Genomic DNA, 22480 nt, shown 5'->3' on the forward strand with positions numbered 1-22480 from the left:
TAAACTTTATCCATAGCCTAGTTTACTTTCCTCCCATGTCAGCTAACTTCTGCATGATAAAGGACAGGCTTTCATATCTTAGCTATTTCTGTCTAACAGTGATTCAGTACTTACCATGTACCCCAAATGTTGTTAAGAACTGGAATGCAAAGATGGTGTGTAAGACAGTCTGTATCTGTGAGAAGCTAACATTCTGTAGGGAGATTAAAAAAAAAAAAATCCTAGCTCCGGGTGTGAGACTGGAATCTACAGCATCTATAGAACACTCTGATGTAGTGGGACCTTCTGAAGGACTCTTTTTGGCCTTTTTATTACCACTTTTCACCTGTGAACTGGCTCTGTTCTACCTTGCATTGCCTATGCAAATAAGGATAAACAAACTCCATTCTCTCTTCCAAGGAGGAGAGAATTAGCAGCAAGAGGGCACATATTTCTCTTTGTTAAAACCTGGGAATGGCATCACTCCTTTCTTTCCCTAGTGACTAATCTTGTAAAGTGTTAAAGAGAAGTCTAAGTCCCCCAGAGGGACTTAGAAAGCCCTGGCCATTCATGCCCAGGTGGAGCCACTTTAGTAAAAAAAGTAGCATTTTTGCTGCCATGTGATGCACAGGTAAAACAGACCACTGGATACTGCTGGTTTGCATTCCTGCTTCCTGGGAAGTTCTCCCTTCCGTTTCATGAGCCTCTTTGGGAAAGGTACAAACTTAGGGAATTACGGACACAGAATAGGAACAGTTGGCAATCGTTTCACTCTCTCACATATACCGATCTTTAAAAAAATAATAAATTATCATTGAGAACTCAGGGATACCTCCTTGCTTTTATGACCATTACAGGTTTTGTTTGGCTTGTTCATAATAAGCATATTAAGTTTAATCTTATTTTAAAAGTCTGTCCTGATACAAACTTTAAATTGATATCTTGCTGAAATGTGAATGGACATAAAGGCTCCTTTTAAAGAGCTTTAAGTGTTTGTTGCCACAACAGGATCTGAGTATAATACTGAGCTTGAGAAAGATGATTTTCTCAACAGAAATACTTTATTATTGCTAGAGGTAGTGTGAAATTATTATTTTTTCCTTGAAGCATGTTCTTTTATAAATGCTTTCTGGAGATACATGAATTAAAATTAATGATGTTCTCTTTTGTTAAGGCTTTATTTCATTTCATGTATTCTGTTGATCTTTGAGACAATATCTAATCTAGAGAGAAGAAAACATAAAATAGTACTAAAAACCCAATGAATGCTTTTAGTAAATTAAGAGTTTACTTCTTGTCATCAGCCAAGCTCCCTAGTATTACGTGAATACTATCATGCTTAGTGCTACGTTTTGTGTTTTGGATGTTTTTGGTTCATTTGTAGATGCTTATCTGTTGTTATTAAAATTCCATATACATTTCATTTTGGCTTTACAAAACTATTTTGGTTAATGTAAGCATACTGAAAAGAGGGTTTGCATTTAGAGTAATGCATTTTGTAGGTCAGAGAAGATACTGTTATTTATCATCAGCTATATGTGTGATTTCTTTTTCAACTTCCCAATAGTGGTGGAGATATTTGGGTCATCTATCTTTGCAGGTCCTTGTAATAATTGTCATCAGGAAATGTACATGTGTAGGTAACTGGCAGGGGTTAGTGGTTCAGACTATGGCCATTAAAAAAAAAAAAAGGCATTAGCTGGGTGCAGTGGCACATGCCTGTAGTCCCAGCTGCTCAGGAGGCTGAGGTGGGAAGATTGCTTGAGCCCAGGAGTTCGAGGCCAGCCTGAACAACATAGTGAGGCCCTGTCTCTCTCTCTTTTTTTTTTTTAAATGACATTCCGCATTTCCTCACCCATGGAGATGGTACTCATAATAGTTTTATGAATGTAGGAAGAAACTGAAGTTAGCTCCATTCAAGTTGGAAGAGCAGTATATACCGGAAAGAAATTCAGTGAGCATTCTGAAAATTCTGATCCTAGAGGCTTCAGCCCGTTTAAGTGTTATTTATCACTAGATTGTTATTTTTATTTTAGAATTTCCATTATACTTTTCAGATAAATCTATGGTGCCTACACTAACTGCATTTACATTCTTTTTTTTTTTTCTTTTTTTTAACAGAAATGTCTTAGCCTCTGGAAGGCCATTTTATTCACTAACACATGCTTAGGAGGCTTCAGCAATATCCTGCTCCATTCTAGAAAACAGCAATTTGATCCTTTTTTCCTCCTCAGTCATTAACAAGATTATGCATTTGGGGTGAGATGATCCTTCTTGAACAAGTAGCCAGAAATCATTTGTTCCAGTTTCTTCTCAAGGTGCTGAATTAAGTCTTGTCTCATAAATCTTGTGGCTTCCTTGATGATGGATTCAAAAAATCATTTCTTGACTTCTGTAGGTCCTTGCAGTCCTTCAAGCAATTTGAAGAGTTTTTCATATTTTCGTCTAAAGTGTTGAATTTCCTTCACTAATTGACGTTTTATATCAGCATTAATTTCTTCTTGACATTTTGGAAAAGGGAGTATTTCTGTGACTTTTAGGTCATCTCCAGGGAAATTGCTGGTAATGATTCCTCCTACAGGTGCATTTCTACCAGGTTTCTGCATCAGCCCGTCTTTGCTGCAGCCACTGAAGTCATCAAACCGAGAATCCAATTGGCTTGGTGGAATACCATCTCCTGCCATAAGCTTCTTTTCCTTGGACATGGCAGAGCCTCCAATAAGGCTGTCTCCTGCTCTTTGTTTCCTTAACAACAGGGCCATCTTCTGCCTTTTCTGAGATGAAGGACTCTCAGATTCCCTGAGACGTTTAAACACGTTTTCAGGTTCTACAGCAACCTTCTCTGCTTTATCAGTCATTGTTTCCAGAAGGACGGATCCAGTATGGCCCAAGGGGGATGGAAGGGAAACTGCCTGCTATGGCGTGCCCTGCCCCAGCCAAATACTGGGAACACTGGGAACCTGTGTGGTGCGCCGGAGTCCTGAGGAGAAGCCTTGTGTTCAGTAGGATCACGGGTGCCAGCCCCGACAATCATGGGGCCTGCATTTACACTCTTTCCCACAAACCTCACAGAGTTAAATTTCCTTTCTTTAACTCTTTGCTGTCACCTTCTGCTAAGCTCTGGGGATTCTACTTGTCTCCTAGGAAAAAGTCTTCCTTACTCCTTTCCTCCCTTCTGCATTTTTCCTTTTTTCCTTTCTGAACCTCAGAAAGCTTCAGCTTTATTGAATAGAATGACGTCGCTCTTTCTTCTTATGACCACTTTCCTAATTGCTCTCTTTAGAAGGTCCTGTAATATCTCTCTCGCACCCTTTTTAAAAAAAATTTCCATAGGTTATTGGGGTACAGGTGGTATTTGGTTACATTAGTAAGTTCTTTAGAGGTGATTTGTGAAATTTTGGTGCACCCATCACCTGAGCAGTGTACACTGCACTCTATTTGTAGTCTTTTATCCCTCGCCCCCCTCCAACCCTTCCTCCCAAGTCCCCAAAGTCCATTGTATCATTCTTATGCCTTTGCATCCTCATAGCTTAGCTCCCACATATCAGTGAGAACATACAGTGTTTGGTTTTCCATTCCTGAGTTACTTCACTTAGAATAATAGTCTCCAGTCTCATGGAGGTCGCTGCAAATGCCATTAATTCATTCCTTTTTATCTCATACACCCTTGATCTGTATTAAATGTGTTAGATTTCCTCTTCTCTATCTATGAAATTGACCCAAGGCCTCACTGAGGACCTGAAGATAGAATTAAAGTAGAATGACAGAAACTAGTAAACACTTGAGGCTTATCCAAACGAATGTTTGATATGTTAGGGACTTTTTAAAGCTGCCCTCTGCTTTATATAACAAAGGACAAAAGGGATCATTTCATAACAAGGGGTCCTAAGAGATAACTAAACTCAACTAAAATTGATTTAACTTCTGGAGAGCTTTCCAGATTGTAGTCCACAAATACTAATATGTTAATATCACTTTCAGCCATAAACCATCTCATTAGATCTCCTGTCTCTTTTCCTAGCAATAATACACTGTCACTTGAACCAGCAGAATGCAAACTTTACTGGCTCATAATTTCTGGTCTATAAGGAGAGAATGGTGAAAAAGTGGGCTAGAATGGCTCTTTGGGGAATGGTGGTGCAGATGAGAAGTGGACTGGCCTGTAGCTGGGCAGCCCTTTTTTCATTGCATGTCCTGTTTCTCCTCTAGAACTCAGAGGATCATTTACATGTTATACATCATCTACATTTTTCTCATCCCAGCTGCTTCATTCTTTAGTTGAATAATATGCTCCCCTGAATAAGTGCTATCTACCTTCTGATAGTTTTTAAAAAGGAAAGTTAAATTGTCATAGCATTTATTATATGAGAGATGTTAAGACAGGAAGTAGAAAACAAGAAAATGTATGTAACTTTGGAAAGAGTTCTGTATAGTATATTTCAAAAAGGTGAGGCAAGTAATTTCTTTCTATTAATCCATATATATATATTTAAATTTAGGAATAGAAGGACAGTCTGTGGAAGTTTCCAATATTGTGGACATCCGAAAAGTATATAACCGTGAGATTGCAATGAAAATTTCTTCTGATATAAAAAGCCAAAATAGATTTTATACTGACCTAAATGGATACCAGGTAATTTTTCCTTTAAAATGTTTAAGTAATGGTTGTATTGGTGTGTAATTCTTATATATAACAATGGCCCAGTTAATTTTGGATCCTTTGAAAAAGTATACTTAAAGTTGCAAATTATTTCTAAAATAAAACTGAATTTTGACAGAAAATTTCGGGTTCTACAGTTAGAACAAATATTTGGGAGACCATTTTTTTTAGAACATCTTTTTGTAAGGATTTATTTGTTCAAAGGGTAAATTTGGTGACCACTATGAATGTTAAATATCTTGATGCTAAAAAATATATATATGAATTTATCTACCAGAAAGGAAACATAATTAGGGATTGATGGATTATACTTATTGGGTTTTTTTTTTTTTTTTGAGACAGCGTCTCGCTCTGTTGCCCAGGCTGGAGTGCAGTGGCATGATCTCAGCTCACTGCAGCCTCTTACTCCCAGGTTCAAGCGACTCTCCTGCCTCAGCCTCCCAAGTAGCTGGCACTACAGGCACACACCACTACACCCAGCTAATTTTTGTATTTTTAGCAGAGACACGGTTTCACCATGTTGGCCAGTCTGGTCTCGAACTCTTGGACTCAAGTGATCTGCCCACCTCGCCCTTTCAAAGTGCTGGGATTGTGGGCGTGAGCCACTGTGCCCGGTCTGTTTTTGTATTAGTCCATTCTCACATAGCTATAGCGAAATATCCGAGACTGGGTAATTTATAAAGGAAAGAGGTTTAATTGACTCACAGTTCTGTATGACTGGGGTGGTAGCCTCAGGAAACTTACAATCGTAGAGGAAGGGGAAGCAGACAAGTCTTACATGGCTGCAGGCAAGAGAGAGAAAAGCCCAGGGGAACTGCCATTTATAAAACCATCAGATCTCGTGAGATCTCCCTCACTATCAAAAGAACACCATGGGGGGAACCACCCCCATGATCTAGTCTCTGCCCACCAGGTCTCTCTCTCAACACCTGGGGATTACAATTCAAGATGAGATTTGGGTGGGGATACAAAGTCTATATTAGTTGTCCTCATAAGGAATTGATCCATATCTATTAAGTTTGTTCCCTATATATTGGTTTAATGTATGATCTAATAATGGGCTCTTGTAAATTTCAGGAGAACTCTTCCTCTATATGTGTGTGCGTGTATACCATTATACATACACAGAGACACATGTATACATATACATAGGTATATCTATTCAGAAATGGGCAGGTATATATTTAATCAAGATTTTCATGAAATGTTTCAAATTGTAGTAAGGAAATTGATTTATACAATCTTATCAGGTTGTCAATTCTCCAATTTAATAGAGCACTTTTGATTGTTACCTAAATCTCTGTTTTCTGAGTGTATGTGTTTGATAACATATCTTTGAAATACCATTAAAACCATGAGCATGTTTTTAAAACAAGTGTTTTAGAAATTTCTGGCTGTGAATAGAAATAATTTTACAATAAACACTTTTACTTTGATTTTCAACTGGGAGTGGGTGAAAAAGATTTTAATAATTTTCTCTTCTATGATTTCCTGCAAAAGTTAAATTTAAACTTTTTCCAAAACATAAAAATTGCAGCATACATTCTGAATTAGCATGTTAATTCGACTACAGCCATTTGGATTCCAAATAAAATCTCAACTTTATGGTGATTCATTTTTTTATGTACAAAAGAAAGTATTTTCTTAAAATTATACAAAACCAGTTATTTGTATTTTTGGGTGTAGACATGAATGAGAAACTTAGTAAAACTGAATAACTAAAAATGTGAATTTTCTTTTTGAGGATGGAACGTTTGACTAAAAAAGAAAATATTACTTTTAAGTCTGTAATATTTCTGCTTTTAAAATTGACCATTTTTTAAGCTTTGGATATAGTAGTACTTGGGCAAAACTAGGTATCTAGCTCCACCAGTGGGGAATCAGGGTAGCAACAACACGATTGTGGTAGTTTTACATTTTTAAAAATAAGTTTACATTTACAAGTTAATTGGGTTTGGAAAGGAGAAATAGAGAATTCTTTTAAGGTAGCTTTACTTTTTTTTTTTCTTTAAACATTTTACAGTTGTAGCTTTATCAGTTTATTAATTTCCCAAGGCTGCCATACAAATGGAATCACGTAAAACAACAAAACTTTATTCTTTCACAGTTCTGGAGACTACATTTCTAACATCAAGGTGTTGGCAGGGCCATATTCCCTCCAAAAGCTATAGGGAAATAACCTTCCTTGCCCTTTCCCGGCTTCTAGTGGTTGCCTATGCTTGGCATTCCTTGGTTTGTGTATGCGTCGCTCCCATCTCTACCTCTTTGGTCATACAGTGTTCTCCCTATGCCTCTTGTATCTGTCTGTCTGTGTCCAAATTTCTCTCTTCTTGTAAAGATGCCAGTCATTAGGTTAGGTCCCAACATAATCCAGAATGACCTCATCTATTTCTGCAGAGGCTGTATTTCAAAATAAGATCGCATTCATGGGTTGTGGGTGGACAGGAATTTGAGAGAGGGAGGCATTATTCAACCTAGTACAACCAGTAATTTGAGGGAGACATTGCAGGGTTGTTGGGAAGATTAAAGATCAGATTTGTGAAATACTCCGGACCATGCCTTTCGTTAATGGGCACTTAATACATGTTAACTATTACGGTAACTTTGTACCTCTTCTTTTCTTCACTTTTATGTCCAACTTTCATGAGTTTAAATGAGGAGATGACATTTTTATATGGTATCATTAAGATTCACTGATAATAGGGTTCTGAGCTTAGAGTCAGTCACTGTGACCCAGATGGGCTTTGGGGTTACCGACAGTCTTTCTCAAAAAGTAGAGTCATATTTCGAACATTCAGGTACTAGGCTGCAAGGAATTGGAATTTGGAACTATCTGCATTGAAACTAATCAAAAAGAGTAAGCACTGAATGGTTTTTAAATATAAATATGCATTTGATTATAACGTAATATCTTAGAAGATTTGGTGCGGAGACCTATGGTATTTATTAAAACCAATTCAAGAATAATAAGAGAGATTTCTTGAAAGGGGATAGAGAGCTATTATACTTAGCATTCATTACAAAAGCAGTATGTTAGATTTAGATGAGAAATGAATACTTAATACCTTTATAATTTGTTTTATGCAAATATTGGAGAGCTAGAAGACTTTTAAGCATTTTTATTCTGAATTTAAATAGGAATGCCTATTTTAAAAATCTGGACAAGTTCTACCTTTCCCACCTAAAAATTGTTTTCTAATATCCTTGTGGTTTTTCTTCATATTGTTTTAAATAATGTTTTAATTTTTAAATTATTTCTTCCACTGAATAAAAAGGAAGCTTTGTCTTTTTCTCTTGGGAAGAAAAATCACCTGTCCTCAAGTTTTTAAAAGAACATATGTAAATATCACTTTTTGTAGATGGAATTGTTGTGTTTTATAGATTCAACCTAGAATGACACTCAGCAAATTGCCTCTTCAAGCAAATGTCTATCCCATGACCACAATGGCCTATATCCAGGATGCCAAACATCGTTTGACACTGCTCTCTGCTCAGTCTTTAGGGGTTTCGAGTTTGAATAGTGGTATGTATTGCTTACACTCTTTTTCACTCTGAAAGGTTTAAATTCCAACTGTATACTTTTTCTGTTGGTCAGATGTGGTATAATCTCTAGTTAAAACCTCCTTGTCTTCTTTTCAGCTTTTTTCTTTCAACAACCAGACTATTAGTTAAATTTGGGTTTTGTGAGAACAACATAAAAAGATGAATCTCCTAAATCTTCAGATGAAGAACAGGAGACCTAAAATTCCATGTTAAGATTTCTTTTTAAAGATAATTTGCTTCTCCTAATAGTGTGTATTTTGCAGAGGTCTCCATCATCATTATGATTTAACGGATGTGGAAACTCAGATTCAGAGGTTTAGATAAGTTGCCTACGTTTGCAAAGTTGGGAAGTTGTGGTTCAAACTTAGGTCCTTCTCTGAATCATGGTCTTTCTATTCTGCTACCACCTGAAAGAAGGAAGGGAGTAGAAATGATAGAGATATGGGGATAAAGAGGTGTGGCTTTGAGGATTCCAAAAGAGAGAAAGTGATGCACAGAAAGTGAGAGAAAATAGTCAATAGACACTGATTAATTTTTGCAAGTCTTTCTATTGAGAGACTTTGATCCTTTATAATACATATTTTTAATTGGTTATCATACATGGTATCATTGGTCTTCTTACATTGTAAGAGTTGGTAGAGGTACATATCTGAAGGAGGAAGATAATAACTGAGTGCAGATTCCTGGTGTGTCCTTTGACACAAGCCCACTTTTTACATGAAGCGTATACATGGATTCTGTAACTTACACACACACACACAAACTGCTACTTCTCATTTTTCTTTGTGGCCTTCATTAGATAAGATGATGTAAACTCATGCCATAAAGACATGAATTCGGTTTTGAAAGTAGTAATGGCTCCACATCAGGGATCCAGTAGGGAGGGTTAGAGACTTGAGCAAACTGAAGAGCATGTTCCCGATGTGCAGTGGGGCAGCATTGTTGCTGTGTGGTTAGGGGCCCAGTGTTGCTAAATTCAATTTTTTTTTTGAAGAAGAGTCCAGAAGTCTGGAATTTTACATGAAGTTGTTCAATCTGTAAAATATTGATATAATTTTTTAAAAAACACTATGTTGAGAAAACACAAAACATCTTTGTGCTGTACATGACTCTTGAGCCACTCATTTTTAAACACTGCCTTAAATTCTCAAAGCTGTGCCCTAAATAGAGGGCTAGACAGTAAGGCTCAAGCCGTGATTAACAAAGCAGCATTATCTCACTTCCTGGTAAAGACAAGCTAAGAAATAAAGTTCCTCTGTTTCTACTATAGCCACCAAATACCTTAGTATATGAATTAAAGCAATTTGAGTACAATCCAGGAAATCACTAAGTGCCAGTCACATGTTATATATACCAACATTTGGAGACAGGAGAAGAGTTAGAAATTACCAAGACGTTGATATGCCAATTTGGGTGTGAAGTGACAAGCTGTAGATAGGTATGATCTATCTACAGCTTGTCACTTCCCGCCCAATTTAATCCCTGCGCCCGGGGGCTAAATCTTGGACAATTGTCTTTTAAATTATGAAGGTAGTGACAATGAGATTTCTACTCATCTCTGGTAGTTTTAGGTACTAGATACGTAAACTCAGAAGAAAGAAGCTAAACAGAGTTGTTACGACTATGTAATAGTAGTAATTGTTAAAGTCGTTTGTGTTTGCTATTTCCCTTTTGTACCAAATGATCATTTAATATAGTAATGGATATGAATGAATATGCGTGTATGTTTAAGTATATAACTTCAGTTTTCTAAGTCTTACTTGAGCATTAGCTTAAATGTGTGTGTGTGTGTGTGTGTGTGTATATATGTACACATATGGCTCTAGTTTTTTTATTTTTTAATTTCATAATGTAATGATTAGCTTACAACTTGAGCTAGAGGAAATATGGAAATATTGCATAGCAAATGAAGGAACCAGGTATGACCCCTTTTAAGCCAGAGAGGCAGGACAGCGGTGCTGCCGCTAACACAATATCAGAGAAGCAAGGGAGTATATCATGAGTGTGTCCACATTCTAGGGCTTCTTCAGAGACCTGCTTCATATCAAGTAACCTAAATTTTATTTGCAAACCTTTTTTAGACCTACCCATCGGTGTGTATTTTACTACTCTGTGTGATGTACATTTCCTAATAAACCTCATAAGCATTTTTGATTCCAAATGGTGCTACTAGAAGTTTCGGAGATCTTAATTTACTCTTTAGGTTAATGTTTTGGAAAAAAAGTTTCATTTAAATTTTGATCTGTCCTGTCTCACTTTTAAATTTCTTATCAGATATTGTGAAACATTACTAAAGAAACACAGAAATACTATCCTGTTTTATGAATTTGTAGTAGCTACTTTGAGCTACTATGAAGAGAAAGCCCATGGTGTAGTGGGTTGTATAAATCCACCTCCTTGACTAGAGGGGAAATTTAGAGCAAGACATCGTGGCTGCTACTTAAGTGCTGCTCAATGAATGTCAGTATTAAACTATTCTGGTCAGTTTTGCTTGTTTGTTTGTTTGTGTGTTAGGTCAGATTGAAGTTATCATGGATCGAAGACTCATGCAAGATGATAATCGTGGCCTTGAGCAAGGTATCCAGGATAACAAGATTACAGCTAATCTATTTCGAATACTACTAGAAAAAAGAAGTGCTGTTAATACGGTATGAGAAAATAACTAGCATGATCTGATATTGATTGTTCTTTGTCACCCAAAACTTGAAATTATGACTTTCCACTTTTAAAATTTTAAAAATCATTTCCAATATTGAGATTTCTTTATAGTAGATGTGGCCCACATTCACAGAAAGACAACTTCAGTTATAAATATCATGTAAGATTTGCACTTAGGTCTTTTTATTTTTTATGTTTGCTTATTATGTAGATAAAAAATAATGACAGGAAATCAGTTTGGGTAAATATTCCTGAAATTATTTTGAAAGACATAAGAATTGAAAAATTGAGCTAAATAAAAGTTAAAGAATAGAACTTAGTCATATACTTAGGAGATTAAATTTGGTAAACTTTATTTGAAGTCTTAGTAAAATTTATTTGAAATCTTAGTGTACTTATTCTAGTCTTAGACTCTTCAGTTGAAAATGTATTTATATGTAGGTTTTCTATGTTTGATTTTTATTCCTCAAAGCAAAAATCTAGTACTCTGTGTTGAATGGTCTGGCAAAAGCCCAGCTGGACCTGAATGACCTGACGATATGCTTGTTCAGGCAAAGTTATCTTCAGAGTTCTCCATAAGTTATTGATCCACCCACCTTGGATAGCCCTGAACATGGGCTTTTTCTTTTTGCTCTATTCTCCTTTCTGCACCTGACCATTGCAAGTCCTTTCTGCTCTTTTCAGCCAGTGATCGTACCTTTCACTTTATAGAGAGAACAGCCATTAGACAGGGCTCTCTGTTCCAGTTATCTAACATCTACTCCCACCCTTCCCATCTTTCCTCCTGTTACATTTAAAAGACACTTTACAGTCCATCATCCTAGGCAGGTCCCACCACTTGTCCTTGGAACTTACTCTCTTCACCCACCTCAGCATCCTTTTACTGTTCATTCTCTCTCTCTCTCTCCCTTGCTCCTCATATCCAACACTTCCTGGGAGATTCTTTCTGTTAGCTTTTGAACACTCTTTGTTTTCTTCTATTAAAAGTGGAGATGGAATACAGCCTTCCTTCAGACTCTTATTTCCATTTCCTTTAAGCTACTATCCTCTTCTCTCCTACCCAATTGAGCCAGAGTTTATGAGATGAGTTTATTTCATCACTTCCTTCTCACAATCCATTTGTTTCAGTCTGGCTTTAGCCTCCATCATATTCTGAAAGAGCTCTTTCCGATGTCAGTAGATCCAGTGGATATTGACTTTCGTCATCTTACTTCACCTTTCAGCAGTATTTGACACTGGCCATTGTCACTCTGTAAAATACTGCCTTGCCAGGGCTTCTATGGAGCTATGCAGTTTGGTTTTCCTCCTACCTGTCTGGCAGTTCTTTATCTCTCTAATAGTTCTCTACTCAGCCATTAAATCTTAGAGCTCTCAAAGCATGTCCCCTGGCCTTCTCCTTTTCTTACTTTTTATGCTATCCCTTGGCAATCTCTTTTACTCCTCTGGTTTTGTTTGCATCCTCCACACAGGTAGAAGCCACTAATACATATCTCCAACTTAGGCTTGTGTCTGACCTCCTGATTTATCTATCTAATTGCTTCCTGATATTCTCTGTTCAGAAGGACACCTCAAGTTTGACATATCCAAAACACTCATAATCTCTCTTCTCTCCCAAACCTGGCCCATTTCCAGTGTTCCCCCCAGTCAACAGCCACCGCCATCCATACAACTCCAAGACAGACATGAGTTCTGCCTGATAGACACTTCTCCCCATCAGCCTTTTCTCACAGAGTAATTGCCATCACCTATCTATCTCATTGCCTGAATATTTCAAATTTATAATCTTCTTTACTTCCACCACCCTAATCTAAAGTGACTTCCTGTATTTCCTGGGTCTAGCCTATACACATCCACCCTGTTCTCTTTCTGCCATGTGTTTGTTCTTAACCCAGAAGGCAGAATGGTTTTTTTTTGTTTTTTTCAAAGCCAAATCTAACTTTATTGCTTCCTGTTGAAACCTCTGATATCTTCTCATTGCTATCAGTATAAAAGTCAAAATTTCTTACCATGGCCTCCAGAGCCCCTCATGATATGGGCCCTGCATGTCCCCTAGGCATTGGCATTGGCATGCCTTTTACTGTGTCTGCTTTAGGCCCACTGGTTTCCTTTAAGTCCCAAGTACTTTCCATCCCCTCCTCCCCACAGCACTTTTGCACATGGCCTGTTATCCTCTGCCTTAGAGACTCTTGATGATAGTTCCGGTTAGTGCTTACTTCATCAGCTGCTTCTGGACCAGGTTAAAAGCCCTTCCCCTATGCTGCCTCCAAACTGTGCATCTCACCTTCCTGCAAGTGTGCGATTATTTGATCCTGTCTTTTCCCCTCCTTTGGACCATAAACTCCATGAGAGTGGGGATTGTGCCTTTCTTTGCTTCTAGGATTGTTCCTGGCAGAGGACATGCCTAATATATGTCATATGAATGAATATCCAAATGCATAGATGAATGAGCTGTTAGAGTACATTTTGCCACTGTATTTATTGCAATTTCTGCCTATTACCTTGTCTTCATATGCATGTTGCATTCCTCCTACTAGATTCCAGGGACTTGTTGCCTTCATTTTCATATGTCCTTATATTTGGTAGACATTCTTTAAACAAAATACTAGTTGATTGAATGAAATGGCAACAGCTAATTAAAGCAAAAATTCTTCCAGTATTTAGAACATTTTAGAAAAAAGAATTAGTATCCACTTTAGATGTCAAGAGCCGTACCATTCTTGAGACTCATATTTTAAATCAATCACTGACAAGATAGCTTAGTTTTAAGGACTAAATCTGCATAGGAAAATCATTGAGTGCTGACAGCTACTGTCTTTTGCTCCTCCTGAAAAAGTTTCTCGCTTATATGACTTTATATTGACACTAATCTATAAAACTTCTGTTAACTGCAACAATAAAAATTTTCACATCAAATCTATAAAGCTTTGACTTAGAAGTGAAATAATTTGTTTATTCCCATTCAGAACTCCTTGGATAGTAATTGATTTAAATTTAATTTAATGTTTTTATGTTGATTAAATTTTTCTTTTACTCAAGTATAGATTCTGGGTCTTCAATTAATGGTTTCTTTTAAATAAGAAATGAACTAGAGAAGAGAAAATACATTTTAATGTCTAGTGAAAATAATTAAAAAGACACTTAATTGATGAAAGTTAATACCATGTAACTTGAATTTTCTAGAAAGCGTTCTTAATTTCAACTCAGACTCAAATATCTAAAATCATGATGGAGGGAAGTGAAGTAGGGGGATACTCCCTGAATAGGAAGAGATTTTAATGGGAAGCCCTGAGCATGACAGAGCCTCATGGAAATAATCCCGAGCTGACTAAGTGGAAGTAAGTCCTGTCCTCAGAGAATTCTGCAGAGAGTCAGTAAAAACAAGGACTTGGATGATATCCACTGTGTGATATGTGCAGGTGTCCAGTGAGGACTGTGGCTGCACGAGGTTGACCATCATTTATGCTAATCATCCTCAAAGCCAATAGAAATGGAAAATAGGATTCATCTCTTTGGCATTGCCAGGGTTTGAATGTGTCCCCCAAAAGTTCATGTGTTGAAAACTTGGCTACCATTGTGGTAATGTTGGGAGTGGGACCTTTGGGAGGCTTTTGGGTCATGGGGGATCTGCCCTCATGAATGAATTAATGCCATTATCATGGGAATGGGTTAGTTATTGCAGGAGTGGCTTTGTTATAAAAATGAGCTCTCTTGCACTCTCTTGCCTTTTCACCATGTGATAATGCAGCAAGAAGGCCCTCACCAGATGCCAGTGCCATGCTCTTGGAATTCCCAGCCTCCAGAACTGTGAGCTGAATAAACTTCTTTTATAGATAAATTATCCAGTCTGTGGTATTCTGTTATGGCAGCAGAAAATGGACTGAAAAACAGGCATTGACAGCTTTAGGATTTGTTTCTTTGACGGTTTATCCTTACCCCTTTCCTGCTACTGGTTGGTTAATGAGGCACTGAGCTAGGAACCCTGTAAGTGTTCAAGTGTTAAAATTGTGTTGTTGTACCTTTAAATATAAGGAGAAGAAATTGGGAGAGATCAGATTAAAATATTAAATACTTATATAGTTTAGAAAAGTGACAGCATAAGGGAGGTCAACCAGGTTTAAGGGTAAATACTTAGGTGACCAGAAGATCTACAGTAAACTTGAGGACACATCCCACTAAGACCCGCAACTCAGCTCCAGCTGATTGTTTCCACATAGGACTGAATGCCTGCCCAGGGTGACACAGATTTCCAGTTTCTTGGGTAGAAAACAAAAAATGTGTTTTGGGTTTTTTGGGGTTGCTTTTTTAGTATGAATTTTTTATGAAAGAGTTGGCTTAAAAACAAAAAAACATTTTAATACCATACAGACCTACCAAAATGTGTTATCTACACATTTGCCCCACAGTCTTCAGTCCTGGGCTACAGATACTTACCTCTAAATGTTATGATTCAATGTATTATTCTTCATTTTCTCTCCTCCTTCCTCTTTCGTCTTTCTTACCCCACCCTTCCTCTCTAGTGTTCTTCTTTCATTTATTTATATGGCATTTGCTTATTAAATTAATAGATTTACTTCAACAGACATTTATTAAGTTCCCACCATGTTTCAAGTCAAACTGAATAAACAAGGGTAACTTAAAAAATGGTCTCTTACTATCTCACCATGATTTAACAGGACTGTTTAACTCAAAGTGAGCTTAATAAAGGGCACCAAGAAGTCTGGCAAGAAGTTCTGACTCATGGAATAAGGGCTGGAACCCAGTGAGGAAGAGCTGTACTTTGTGTGGTTTGGATCAGAAGGTGCTAGAAACTTTGTTTAATGTCAGACAGGCTGCAGAGAGAAAGCTACACTTACACAGTCTGAAACCTTCCAACCAACAAGAAATTAAATAAGGTTTATAGTACTAGATTAGTTAAATACAAGGCTGGGGTATTCATTTATAACTTAAACACATAAAATTTCCTGTAGAAAACATGTTTTTAAAACTCTGGGTTTATCATATGGTTTACAGTGGAAAGGTTACCTTTGTAGAGGTTAATTTAAATATTGATGGTTCAACAGTTAATATCTTGTTGAGCCTCTTGTTGTTGTAAATATGATAAGAAAGTACATGAATGGCAGAACTCTGGGTGAGACTTTGCCACTCCAACCTGGCCAGCCTCCAGCAGTGTTATTTTTTCATGGTGCTCTTAGGGTAGTGAACCACAACTCTTCTATAAACTTCCTTATCTTTCTAAGGACAGTAAACTACACAGTTTTTAAATTCTTGAAGTCCTTAATATCCATGACATTGTTTCCTTTTAGAAGACTCCCATCAAAATGTCTTTGAAACCGAATCTTGTTTTTCTAATGCAAAGGTAGTTAAAAGGTAAAGCTTGTCTTTCGATTCTAAAGGGAGCTCTGTTTTCTCTATAAGATTGGATGTCTGGGGTGGCAGTTCCCAGCACAGGGTCATGGAGCAGTGTGCGGCTGACTCCATGAAATTCACCTGGGGAGGCTTTTCAGCTTTGCATTTTCAGGACCCCACCTCTCAAGATTTTGTAGATTTGGGATAGGACCCAAGAATCTATGTTGATTAGGGGTGCCCCAACTCATTCTGTTGTGTGGTTAATTTGGGGAAATACCAACGGTTGGGAAGAACTAATTTGGTTTGGAGGATTGGTATATATGCACGTTATTGCTTCTGGAGTATAGAAGATTAATCAGGAAGTGTTCTGGCTACTCACTGGAGTGGTGAGGAATTACTCCAAGAGTGTGGAACAAAGCCAGAGCTTTCTCTGAATGTTTCTTGACCTAGAGTGGACTTAATATTTCCCACATTTGATGAGGGAGGTGTTTTCTTTTCTGTTTGAATCTTCTATGTTTTATTACTCGTGAGTGACTTTGTCAGCAATCCTAACCTAGATTATGAAGTCCTTTGATCTTGGAGTACATTTAAAATATCTTGTTGAAATTGTTCCCTCTCTATTCATGTTATTCTACGAGCTGCATTAAATTTCAGTGTTGTTGGAGAATATTATTTTATATGCTTTATTTAATCTTTCTTTTAATACAATTCATTCAGACCCGGTTTTTTTGTCAGCATCTTAATATTGCAGTGTCCCTCTGCTGTCTTAAAATTTCTTTTTTTTCTCTCTCCATAGTCTGAAATGTAATGACATCTAATGTTAGCTTCTGGCACGATGCTAGTCACTTTTTGCTAGCACCCTTCTGTGCAATGCTAATCTGACATTCTGAATTTTAAGCTGTATATCTCTATAAATCCTGTCTTTTCACACAGATCAGTAGCCAAGCCTTTTATCTGAGCCTTATATTACAAAAAGGATGCAGAATCAGAAGATGTCAATGGAGTAATCATTTTAAAAAATAAGATACAAAATTAAATTTGGTTCAAATGTAACTGGTGATCAAAGGACCTTTCTGCATAAATTATTTTCTAAGTTATTTGTGTCTGTTTTTACTCCTTAGGTTAAGATTCTACTCAGTCATTGATTTAATTTTGCATGTCATCTAGCATATTTAATCTACCAACATTAGTAGATTATTTGATGTTTGAACATACAGAAATGTTGCCTTTAACCATATACCATAGCAAAAACTAAAGCATTTTAAATTATATGGAATAATCATATAGTATGTAAGTGTGTGATAACTATTCAGTAACATATTTAACACTTCTACTTTTGGAATAAAATAGTGAAACAATTGGCAATGATTTACCAAATTGAAAGAAAACAATCAGATGATCTAGGCATGCCACCTGTGTTATTTATATTTAAAAATTGGATTTATTTTGAGAGTTTTGTTTTCTTTAAATTCTGTCATTGGGTAACATTTAGTTCCTATCATTTGGTAACATGGATGGACTTTAGCTTTGAATCAGTACATGCCTTTATGGTCTTGTTAAGGTGTATAAATGAAACTACAAGAATATGGTGGTTGAAACCTGAGAAGGGAGATAATATTTGATGATGCACAACATATAATCTATGTACAGCCCAATCCTTGTACTTTGAGAGTTTTGTGATAGGTTGAGAATTTTCATAAAAAGGTATGCCTTGTCCTAAAATGTTTGTGGGAAATGTTTTCAGTGTTTTTAGTATTAAATCAGTGGAAGATATATTTTAAACATATGAGTTAGATGTGTGCTGTTTATTTTCTTTTATTGCTTACAACTAAACTTGGTAGTTTATGGAGTATTTTCTAAGACTGTTATTTATAAAATGTAATAAAACCAAATTATTCATATATTTTTATATTAAACCCTCTCAGATAATTCTGTTAATATGATGAGAACTGGAAATATAGATCTCTTAAACATTTTTGTTTTTTCTTAATAGGAAGAAGAAAAGAAGTCAGTCAGTTATCCTTCTCTCCTTAGCCACATAACTTCTTCTCTCATGAATCATCCAGTCCTTCCAATGGCAAATAAGTTCTCCTCACCTACCCTTGAGCTGCAAGGTGAATTCTCTCCATTACAGTCATCTTTGCCTTGTGACATTCATCTGGTTAATTTGAGAACAATACAGTCAAAGGTATGTCTCAAAATATATCTTATAAAAAATTACTGTTTATTATGTACTTGTTTTAAGGGGTAAGGAAAGGAGAAAAAAATAATGTATGCTTTACTATGCTTTGAGGAATTATTAACAGGGCTTCACCTTTAGCCAAAAGCTTCATGCCTTTCATTTGACTATTGCTGTATATTTTAGAGCATATCCTGATACTAATTTACTCTTAAGTTCTGTATGGCGAGCAGGTCAGGAAATACCATTAGTAGGTGGGCAATCTGGGCCTTAAGTTTAGCACTAGTGACTTTTCCCATTCATTTCTCCTTGTTAGACAATATCTCTCAGAAGCTAGAGAAATAGTACTTAGTTATTTCTATATCAGAGGCTTTGTATTTTCGTACCTTTCTCTTGAGAATCACTGCAACTCAGTTTCCCATTAGAAAACCAACTGTTTAGAAGAAATATTAGAGGAAAAGCATGGGGAAATTTTATTAGGTATGAAATTTAATTTAGTTAGACTGCAGTTACATACATACCTGTTTTTAACATCAAAAAGATTGCATTTGGACAGAATAAGAATTAGACATTTGACATTGTTCTTATGTGTTGCAAAGCTGTTTTGATATTGCAAATTGACATAGATTTAGCTGGAAATAGTGAGTGGTTATGGATTCTGTGGAAAATATCTCATGGTAAATGGCCTAAGTATGAAAAGAAGAGGATGCTCATGTTTAAAGACAATATAAGAGGTGAGAAATGTTTAATTTAGAACAAAGAACTAAAGCAATAAAGTAAGGATAAATGCCTATAATTTGGACATTAGAGATTTACAACTTTATGTCTAAAATATAGGAGAAAAAATATAATTTCTTTTTTTTCTTTATAGATTTTTAGTTGAGACACTTTTGAAAGCAAAGGTCAGATAAACAGGGGAAGAATAGCAATAGTATATTGTACATGCTATACCTGTCACTTGGGAGAGGCCTAAGTTCAAAAGTATTTTTTTCCCAAGGCAGTGGTTTTGGGACCTTGCCTAAATAATGTTTTAACAAAGAGCCATAAATCCTCTAGAGACAAGACAAAGAAGAAAGCATCTTCAGGCTTCCAAAAGGCAGGAAAATGTGGGAGGATAAATTTATGGGAAGAGTGAAGTCTGCTCCTAGATGCTCTGGCACTGCTGTCTCTTAGCTAATTAGCAAGCCTTGTAAAGGGGCCTGTCTTTAGACAAGAAAAGGCAGAGAGGAAGGGATGAAGACCTCTTGTATTTGTAAATTGCTGTCCTGCCATCAAGCAGGCAGAAGAAGGGACAGAATGGCCCCTGGTTTTTTTCCTTCTTCAGCTCAATAATCCTCAGTTTTTTGAGAGAGAAGTATTTTGGTTTCCTTCAGAGATAAGGAACTTATGCTTGGCTATGCAGGCAAACATATATGACTTATAATAATGACTACAAGCAAATGCTCGAGGCGTGTGTGTGTGTATGTGTGTGTGTATTGAAAGGCTTTTTAAAATCATTATCAGTGAACTTGCAGGATTTATTTCCTACCCACTGCATGCCAGTTACTGCCATAAAACACACAAATGCCCCTGCCCTTCTAGAGCTTAGATTCTAATGGGAGGAGAAAAACAAGAAAAAGTAAGAGAAATATGTAATATGTTAGATGGTGTTAAGTGTTACGAAGGAGTAAAAAGGGAACAGCCATTCAAAGGAGGTAACACAATTTTGATTAAGGTGTGTAGAGAGGGCCTGAGAGAGGTGATAATGGAGTAAAAATCTGAAGAAGGTCAGAGAATAAGAGACTCCTGCAGATTTCTGGGGGTAGAGTGCTCCAGGAAAAAAGCAAGTGTGAAGGCCCTGAGGCCGGAGAGATATGTGGCCAGAACAGAAGCTCCATGAGAGCTATGTTTGTCCTTTATTCATTGCTATATCCCCATGAAGAACAGTGTCTGCACATAGGATCTCAAAAACTATTTTGAATCAGTGAATTGTGTAGATGTTTTTTCTAGGATTCTGCTGTGGATTTTTGTAGGTCTACATTTTGGCTCCCCGAGGTGTCATGTCATAAATTCATGAGCTAAAAGAAACGGAAAGAATAGAGTGGAGGGCATCAAATACTCTGGGCTTGAGGTTACCACCACCCAGCATAGATGGTAGAGGACATCAGCGACCTGAAGAACCCAGAGGCTTCTGGGGAGGATGGGCGGTCACCATCCCTTAGCCTCACTTCTAGGTGGCTTCTCCACTGTAGTTGTTTTAAATGTGATTGTTTTCTGGAAGCAGCTGGAGCTGACTAGAGTCAGTGAGCATAGGGTTTTACCTTCTGTAAACGAAGCCTGGAACTTGTTTTTTATGTCACCTTTTTTTAGTGGTTACTCACTTCTTCACATCTTTCTGCTTTTGACTATTTTCTTGTAATACAAATCTAATCACTTCTCAGATGAAAAATCCCATTGCCTATCGAATTGGTTCAGACACTGAGCATTCAGGTCCTCTGCAGCCTGGCCTCTACTTACTGCAGCCACCTGGCTTCCCGTTGCTCTTCGTGCCTTTGGACAGGTGGGCCACCCTCCCTACCTGTGGGCTGAGTGACTGCTGACTCAGCTACCATTTATAACATGCGGCTAATGTCACGTATTGCTGTGTCAGGTCTTTTTGCTAAAAACAGATGAAATCCTATTGTGAAAGCCTTTTGAAAACAAAAGCACTGTGTAAACATACCTTGTTATCCTAATGACACTTACTCCAACTTGGTTGCAGATTAGGGTTTTAGCAGAGGGAATAGAGAGCAACTTAACAACATAAAGATTTGACCAAGAAGATTAAAAACTGAAATGTTAATAATGCCTATTGATAACTACCATGCTGGCTCATAATCAGAACTAAATACTTGGCAGTTTTGCATTATCATATCAGTTGGTGCCAGTTCCTGTGTTAGCCTTTGACTCTTAGCACATATTTATAACAGTTGTTTAAAAGCCCACTAGTAATCCAAGAGGAAGGACTGGTCCATTCAAAACCACTTCTTTAAAGAATTCCCTAACCTGATAATAGAAGGATAATCATTGAAGGGAACTGTTGTGGGTATTGATTCAAAGAAAGCTGTACTTACAAAGTGTCCAGTGTAATTCCATGCTTATAGTAAAAGAAAGACCAAAATGACTCAATGAATAAGTACAGAAGCCAGACCTAAGCATTTTGGTTTGGGTTCCTGTTTCTGTGTGCTAGAAGCTTCCAATGTGCAATAATGGGCTGTTCATTTGGAGAATGCAACTCATTTTTCCCCTTGAAATAATGTCAAAATAGACATAGGTTCCAAGCAAGACCTGAAGTCTGCATTGGCCTGTATTTAAGTAAGCATATTCCTAACCACCACAGTATTTCATGAGAAATGTGTCTGAAGGCCACCTTAGCATGATAAGGACGCATGTCTTCCTGCCCGACCAACTCCTTCAGCACCATGATAGAGAGTGCCCTTGCTTGGCCCTCCTCTGGGCCGCTGTTTAAAGGTTTCTCAATTCTAAACCTCAGTTGGTTTTCTTGACTCCTGGGATAAGGGGTTATAGATTCGAAGAACAGTGAGGGAGGCGAGTTGCAGGCTGCAGGTATGATAACCCACTGAGGTGGTTCAGCAGTTCCAACTACTAGTCCTCAGATTCACTGTGTCCGGATCACACAGGGGAGATTTTAAACATAAAGACTTTTACAGATTTCCAGATCTCTGAGATTCTGATTCTATAGGGCTGGGGAGGAGAGCCTAGGAATTTGTAATTTTTAAAAATGTTTCTCATGAAATTGCTGAGTTATCTCCATTTCCTAAATTAGGAAAGTGAGAGTTAGAGCTAAGTTAAATGATAAAAATAAAATCACCCAGCGGTAAATGGCAGAATCAGGCGTTCTGAATCTCAGTGCTGTGTGTGGCCTCAGAGGGTAGCATTTGACTTTTTTAGAATTACTAAATTTGTTTCTAAAAGTCCAAGCTTTCAGGGATTGCTCTATATTAGTAGATGAGTTTACATTTTATATAGACGTATCTTGCTTTTAGACAGACGTATCTTGCTTTTCTGCTTTATATCAATTTTTGGAAAATGATTATATGCCGTATATTTGTATTCAGATGAAAAGGGGAACAAAC

The 22480-nt window shown here is 37.1% G+C and overlaps 2 protein-coding genes across 3 annotated transcripts in view; one reads left to right on the top strand and one right to left on the bottom strand.

Annotated features, from left to right (window-relative positions):
- MAN2A1 (mannosidase alpha class 2A member 1) overlaps positions 1 to 22480 on the top strand; it is a 185741-nt gene that overhangs the window by 153095 nt on the left and 10166 nt on the right. For both annotated transcript variants that reach the window (XM_004042339.5, XM_055389294.2), the window contains 4 exons: positions 4479 to 4612; positions 8021 to 8162; positions 10697 to 10830; positions 18180 to 18374. In XM_004042339.5, the coding sequence (XP_004042387.4) occupies positions 4479 to 4612; positions 8021 to 8162; positions 10697 to 10830; positions 18180 to 18374 (605 nt within the window). The remainder of the gene's footprint in view (positions 1 to 4478; positions 4613 to 8020; positions 8163 to 10696; positions 10831 to 18179; positions 18375 to 22480) is intronic.
- Positions 565 to 3463, bottom strand: LOC109027034 (cancer/testis antigen family 45 member A10-like). The gene has a single exon (XM_055389296.2). It carries the CDS (start codon positions 2835 to 2837, stop codon positions 2358 to 2360), a length of 480 nt encoding a protein of 159 aa, XP_055245271.2. The 5' UTR covers positions 2838 to 3463; the 3' UTR covers positions 565 to 2357.

This window comes from Gorilla gorilla, chromosome 4 (genome assembly GCF_029281585.2).
Source record: "Gorilla gorilla gorilla isolate KB3781 chromosome 4, NHGRI_mGorGor1-v2.1_pri, whole genome shotgun sequence".
Taxonomy (NCBI): domain Eukaryota; kingdom Metazoa; phylum Chordata; class Mammalia; order Primates; family Hominidae; genus Gorilla; species Gorilla gorilla.